Below are 6,834 nucleotides of genomic sequence, written 5' to 3'. Positions count from 1 at the left end.
ATATAGAATATTCGTTTCACAAAATTGACATATGAGACCGTCTCACGAGAATTTTTGTGTACAGACATATATAAGACCTGAACTCTTATTTTTGACCAGTTATAACCATCTGATTGATCGCATGCTAATTATGTTTATTATATTAATTTATAGATTTAAATCACAAGGAAGATAACTAATATTAAATATAGATGTTCAACGTTTAATTAATCTATAAACAAATTAATTGGATATAGAGAGTCAGTCAAACAAAACCGCACGTTTCAAAAGATTGACTAAATGTGATTTATTGTATTAAATTAAATTAATTTTTAACTTCACAATTTTAAATAACAATAAACTATATAATGTTCGTGCCACATATCGTTAATGTTCGAAGGTTCTTGTAAACAAATTCCATGTAAACACAAATAATAATGTACTAAAAAACGACGACAGTGAGAATCATAACATTAAAATATATTATAACCTATAATATGTTATTCACCGTGTAATCCTTATGCCATTTCTAATTAATGAATTCTATTTTAGTACAAGTTATGTATTAAAATATTATAATTTTGCACTAAACTCAACCAATTTATTCGAATCTTTATAACAATTTTACACATTTTAATTATTATCTTTTATTTAATTTTTTTATATATTAACAATATAATTATAATAGTTTATATAATTAATAAATGTAAACAATAATATTTAAGTTTAGTATTTAATTATTATATATTATTTATATTATGTAGAATATGAATTAATACACGAAATTATTAAAATTGGTTAATAAATTGAATACATGAAATTTAATTAAATACAACTTCAAAACATTTGAAATACTATATTAGTCCTATAAGTAATCAATTAAAACATTTGATAGTGCGAAGTATCTGTCTTTTAATTATTTATATCGATCGAAAAATTCTTGAAATTTGATTTATTATTTTATCTTTGTATTTTTACAAATATTATTATTGAATTAATTATTTTCATTTGTATTAAGCTATTATATTATTTATAAATCATAAAATAAAACCAATTATTTTTAATTAATATAAATAAATAAATATTAAAAACATTTGTTTATTTAAATATCTATTGATTGAATATTTTAATTTTTATGTTTAAATATCTAATTATTAAAACAATAAAATAAATATTATATTATTATCTAAAAAATATTTATAAAATTTAAAAACAAATAGTAATATTTAAAAATATAAAATAAAATAAAATAAAATAAAGGGGGCGCTATTTTTTATGACACCGAGATGCTCTTGGAATAACCAATTTAATATCCTTATTACAATGAAAAATCAAATATTAGTGGGGAAATATTAATTCAGCATAATTATATTTTATACAAAAAAAAATATCACAGAAAAAATTGCATTTTATATTAAAATTTATTTTACATGCATGTGCCGTAAATAATAGTTATTATTAATTTGTATGAAACCTCTCAATAGATCAATTTTTTTTTAAAAAAGTAACCTTTCTTTTTGTAATCCTTATTATTATTAAAGTAAAATGCGATAAATTTTAATAATTGTAATTGTAATTGTAATAATTTAATGATACCAGCGACTTTATTGGCTCTACATATGGAAATATATTTCCTACGGATAGAAGGCAGTAGTCTAATTCAAGAAGCGACGGCACAAGGACACGCTTCGTTGTAAGGCGCTGTTTGTTTGCCTAAGCAGGTTGGTTAGATTCTGCAGCAAGAATTCAACTGTTTTACTTCTCCTCATTTTCATTCCAAACTCCATATCTATATCTGCTTTTTATCTCCAATTTTTTTTTATCTTCCCTTTTAGTGTTTTCGTAGGTACGTTATGCTTGTGTTTCAATTGCTTTTACTATCCTTCAATTATGCTCATTTATGTCCTTTGTTGCTTGATCTTTATTTTGGAAGGTTATTTAAAGGGGGATTCTTACATTTTTGTGACGAGGCCAAGTGGGAAAGATTCTGTTTTGGGATTGATTTTGTTGAAATATTTTATCAAGAAAGTTGTTTGTCATGGTTGATTGATAGTTTTCGTTCTAGTTTTTTGTTTAGTAAATTGTGGGTTCTTGTTAATTTGTAGTTGAATCGGTGAAGATTGAAAGTATGAATGGGATCTCCGGGAACCCGAGTTCTAGCTCGAGTTCGAGTTTGAACAGTAGTTCACATGATACAGAGGATGATCATACCATTGCCGAGATATTGGCAGAAGAAGAGAAATTAAGCTATGATGGAAAACTTGGGAAGAGGCTTTCGCACTTAGATTCGATCCCGGTATATTATGATTATTGTTGTGGCAAAATCTTTGGTTTTTTTGTTTTTGTTTTATGGAATCCTTATGTTTGGTTGTGGAAAGAGGAATCTAGTCTTTGAATTCTTGTAGGTTATGGTGATAATGTTCATCTATTTTAGAGCAAAAGAACATTATTTGGAGCACGGCCTCACAACGAATGACTTTATTTCCAATTAAAAAGAAAAATCAAAATTCAAAAATGCTCATTGCGTCAATTTTTTTTGGTTTATTGTGATTGTATATCCTCTTACAAGTTCATGGGATTTGCAGCATACTCCACGGATCATCAGTAGTATACCTGATGCAACCGATGCAAGATTAGATCATGAGAGGCTAGCTGACAGGTTGGATTTCTCTCCAGACGTGAATGTAAATTGTGTTGTATTCTCGTAGAACACTTTAGTTCCACTGGAAAATTTCGAGGAAGACAAATAAAATGCTGTGACTTACATATTACTGAATGGTTATTACAATAGCATTTTTGGCTGCTAGATCTTTTATATCATTGAAGTCAATGTATTGTTTCACATCTTTTCCTGTACGATTCAACTATATAATCTAGTTGATGTTTCTGGGTGGGAATGCCACACGAAATATAGTCAACTTTCTGCAGTGAAAGGGGGATTTCAAGCTTTTCCAAAAGAGTGCTAGTTTCATACGTTACCTATAATGTCGGGTATCATTACTAATATACAAACCATAACTGTGAAAGACAAAAAATATGCACGTCTAGTTGAGATGTGATATGATTGCATCACGATGTCGAAGGAAACAATTTAATAGATCGTTGTATTGAGTTGTTGGATCACAGTCTTTTACCGTAAAAATGGTTGTATGCGCAACAACACCAAATATGACAAATCCACCAATCCACATGTGATGCTGCCGTGGATGTAGTCTTAATAACCGAACCACATAAAAATTCTTTGTGTAATTTTCTCATTCATTTTACATTCTTGATTCATACTGCTTGTTTGTGATCAATCATTGATGATTAATTCTTAAGTGTGGCCGAGTGTTGTTGACCAATACAAGAAAGCTACCAGTGTATTTTTTTTTAGTACCATTCTTACAACTGCGGGGTGGGTTAGGGGTGGAGGCGAAATTTGATTAACGTGGGTTTCGACCATGCCTCTCCCTTGTGGGGGATAGGTTTGGTGCCATCCCATCTAAGAGATGGTTGGCAACCAGTGTATGTTCTCTATAATCGATTTCTCAACAATTTCTTTATTTATCAGGCTGACAACATATGGCTTAGCTGAAATGCAAATTGAAGGAGATGGAAATTGCCAGGTTTGTTTTGTTCAATGAGCCATTCGAGCATATGTTTACCTGCCCGAGCTATCTTGATTTATATCAGCATTCTTTTTTTTGCTCAGAACAAAAGTATTTGGATTAAATCTCGTTTGTCTATAATTAACGATTACCAATTGTGCCGGTCTTGTAGTCGAATATTCAAAGTTTTGGGTTCCCAATACTGTCTCGATTGGATATTGTGGTTCACATCCATTTGCCTTTGTTTATCAATAGATTTGTTGTCACTTTTTTGTTCCACTTTTCATTTCATGTTAGCATTCTGGGAATTTCTTTAACCTGCTTCATTCTTGACTTACATTACAGTTTCGAGCCATCGCAGATCAGTTGCTTCGGAATCCAGATTACCATAAATACGTAAGAAAGGAGGTCGTTAAACAGGTGCGTTTCATGTAACTTCACAACCGCTGCTAATTTTTGGTAAATAAAGTATTTATGATAGAAATTAAAATAGAAAATTTTACCATGTTTCTATATTAAATTCTAGCCTGTTATAGATTACCTCAAACATTTGTCGTCCTTTTTCCAAGTTTCTCAATTCAGAAAACAAAATAAAAAAATAAAGTTTTTAAGTGCGCATACTTGGTCTTGCATACTATATTTCTTACGTCCTGAAAAAAATTTTGTTTAACATAATGGTAAGGATTGTGTGTATCGGATATAAGTGTTATTTCGGATATTGTAATATCTTATGACAACATGCAGCAAAATAATATAATACGCAAATAAATAACTTAATTAAAAATATCACAGAGATAATTATGCACGAGTGAACACATTCGTGTGATTTCTCATTACAAAATAATCACTAGAAAATAAATCGAATTTACAAAACCAATACTATTGAAGAAACAAATAACTATCTTCTTTAACAAGTTAAGAAATTAAATTGCATCCTCAAATATCAATAACAAAAATAACCAAAACGCAAGAATGCAAATTTGTGTGGTCGAAATTTGGAGCAAAAAAACTTTTTTTCGATCAACAATTTGTATGGGCGTTGTCTTCAAGTGTCTCCAACATGTCACAGCAACACACTGAAACAACGATCCTTCGTCTTTGCGAGTACTTTAGAAAATTCTCTCGAGCTTTATCTATGTTCTCTTGAATCTCGCTCGTGCATTGGGCAACAACTATTTTTCCATATGCAGAGACTTGTTTTGATTTTGATAGTATTCCTTGAATAAATTCCTACTACATAAAGAAAATAGTATTTTATTAGGAAAAAAACTCTTTTAAATATTAGATATCAATTCTAGAGTTTAAGAAACTCAATATTTTAAAAAGACGAAACTCTTATGCAAAATTTTATAAAAAAAAAAAGAATTTTTGCGATAAATTGTGTCTTGCAAAGCTTGGCGCATGTTTCCTTTCACATCACATGACTTAATTTACTATAATACATAACCTTATGTAGTTGTGAACTGAATATAATCTCGATCTGGAGAATTTAACATATCAGCCTTATTGTTGTGTCTTGATAATTTTCAGCTAAAACATCACAAAAAACTGTACGAAAGTTACGTCCCGATGAAGTACAAAAGCTATGTGAAGAGTATGAAAAGGTTTGTTATGTGCATTTTTTTGGAATTATTTTTCTCATAGCATGGGAATCGAATCAATATTTTCCGTCGACATATTCTTGATCAAAATATAGGTTGGGGGGATGGGGAGATCATGTTACCCTCCAAGCAGCTGCCGACCGAGTAAGTTAAACTTCGAGACTTTACTTTGATTTTTTTGCAACCTTCATTAGTTGCTCTTATCTTTAGCTCAAATTATTGAAAAGCCTTCTGAAGCCCCTCCATGGATTTCTACACAAAATGACTGAGGCCAGTCACCCAATAATTTATGCTACTTGGGGGATTTCAGCTCGTAGTAATTTTAAAAAATATACGTTTGAAATGCATTCTCAAGTCAGACACTCGAGTCAATGATGATTCATTGTCCGTCCTTCGTGTATCAAGGCACTATTTTTTCTATTTTTCCTTGTTTTTTCAACACGAAGCTCTTTACATACATTTGATTCTAAATCTCTCAAGTCTAATAGGTATTGATAGAAAATTATTTCATTTTTGCACAAATTGTTGTGCTCTTTTACACACGTCTACAATCCCTCTTGATGATGTAATTTATGATGGTTGATGTCGAAAATATTTTAGTACAAGTGCCAAAACTTATGGTTCTCAAAGAACTAATCGCCGTGATGAATGATTTATATCGTAAAATGGGTTTGGGCGTGAAAACATATCATATTGCTTCTAAAAAAGTCCAAATTTTGCATGTAGTTTGAAGTAAAAATCTGTTTGGTTACATCTTTCCGGGATACCTGCTACATCGAGATCCTTCCCAAGGACAAAACTCCTACTAAAGGTAAATAATACTATGCACTTCGAATCTTGGTTAATTATTTTGTTGATAATTCTTTGTAAAATCACATATTAATTGTTACATGAAACTTAATCCTTCTAACTTTTGAACTGCACCAGAACACTTATGATATTTGCATTGTTTTCCAGAATTGTGGCTGAGCTTTTGGAGTGAAATTCACTATAATTCATTGTATCAAGCAGCAGGTAACGCTTTTAGTCTCGGAGTGAAATAAATTTGTTTAGACATTTATATTTTTAGTTTTAAAAACGATTTTTTACTTCACAAAGTTTTATAAAACTTTAATACGACGACTACTTGGTGTGTGTGTATTTTATGCAGAGGTTCCTACAAGAAAACACAGGAAGAAGCATTGGCTTTTTTAAAAAGTTTGGAATACAAAGATATATGATGACTCCTAAATGGCTTGTACATTTATAATGGATGTGTAATACACGACAGAACTAGAAATTTACATGCTCATGCATGTACGTGTGAATAAATCGAATCGAATCATATCTAATACTCTATATTTAGCCTTGAGCTCGATTTTTTTAGTCGACTTCCGACGTGCAAATGATATAGTTCAAGTTTGAGTTAAGCTCGACTTACGCTTTGAACTCTAGCTCGATTTGTTCTGTGCCAGTACATTGAATTAGCTGCTTGAATTTCAGCTTGACTTTTGATAACTTGTTTAATTTTGAAAAATATATTTGAGCAAACATAAGCCTTTAATGGCCCGAGCCATGCTGGCCTTACACGATCTACTGGTAGGCAGTCCCATTATACTCGGAAATAAATTACAAAATCTATATAAAATCAGAATACATGTAGGAATCAGGCAAATTTAGGCAAA

The 6,834-nt window shown here is 30.5% G+C and overlaps 1 protein-coding gene across 3 annotated transcripts; it reads left to right on the top strand.

Annotated features, from left to right (window-relative positions):
• The first annotated feature begins 1,575 nt into the window (after window positions 1-1,575).
• Window positions 1,576-6,510, top strand: LOC140988985 (OVARIAN TUMOR DOMAIN-containing deubiquitinating enzyme 11). Of its 3 annotated transcripts, none has more exons than XM_073458126.1 (10): window positions 1,576-1,700; window positions 2,085-2,275; window positions 2,565-2,638; window positions 3,533-3,587; window positions 3,915-3,989; window positions 5,100-5,173; window positions 5,266-5,314; window positions 5,897-5,981; window positions 6,128-6,184; window positions 6,321-6,510. In XM_073458126.1, exons 2-10 carry the CDS (start codon window positions 2,108-2,110, stop codon window positions 6,362-6,364), a joined length of 681 nt encoding a protein of 226 aa, XP_073314227.1. In that variant the 5' UTR covers window positions 1,576-1,700; window positions 2,085-2,107; the 3' UTR covers window positions 6,365-6,510. The 3 variants fall into 3 exon arrangements, with proteins under 3 accessions (XP_073314227.1, XP_073314228.1, XP_073314229.1); XM_073458127.1 differs by having other exon boundaries at window positions 1,689-1,825; XM_073458128.1 differs by lacking the exon at window positions 1,576-1,700 and adding an exon at window positions 1,913-1,974.
• The last annotated feature ends 324 nt before the right edge of the window (window positions 6,511-6,834 follow it).

This window comes from Primulina huaijiensis, chromosome 11 (assembly GCF_012295235.1).
Source record: "Primulina huaijiensis isolate GDHJ02 chromosome 11, ASM1229523v2, whole genome shotgun sequence".
Classification (NCBI taxonomy): domain Eukaryota; kingdom Viridiplantae; phylum Streptophyta; class Magnoliopsida; order Lamiales; family Gesneriaceae; genus Primulina; species Primulina huaijiensis.
The sequence above is the reverse complement of the archived record's forward strand: the minus strand, read 5'-3'. Positions and strand labels throughout refer to the sequence as shown.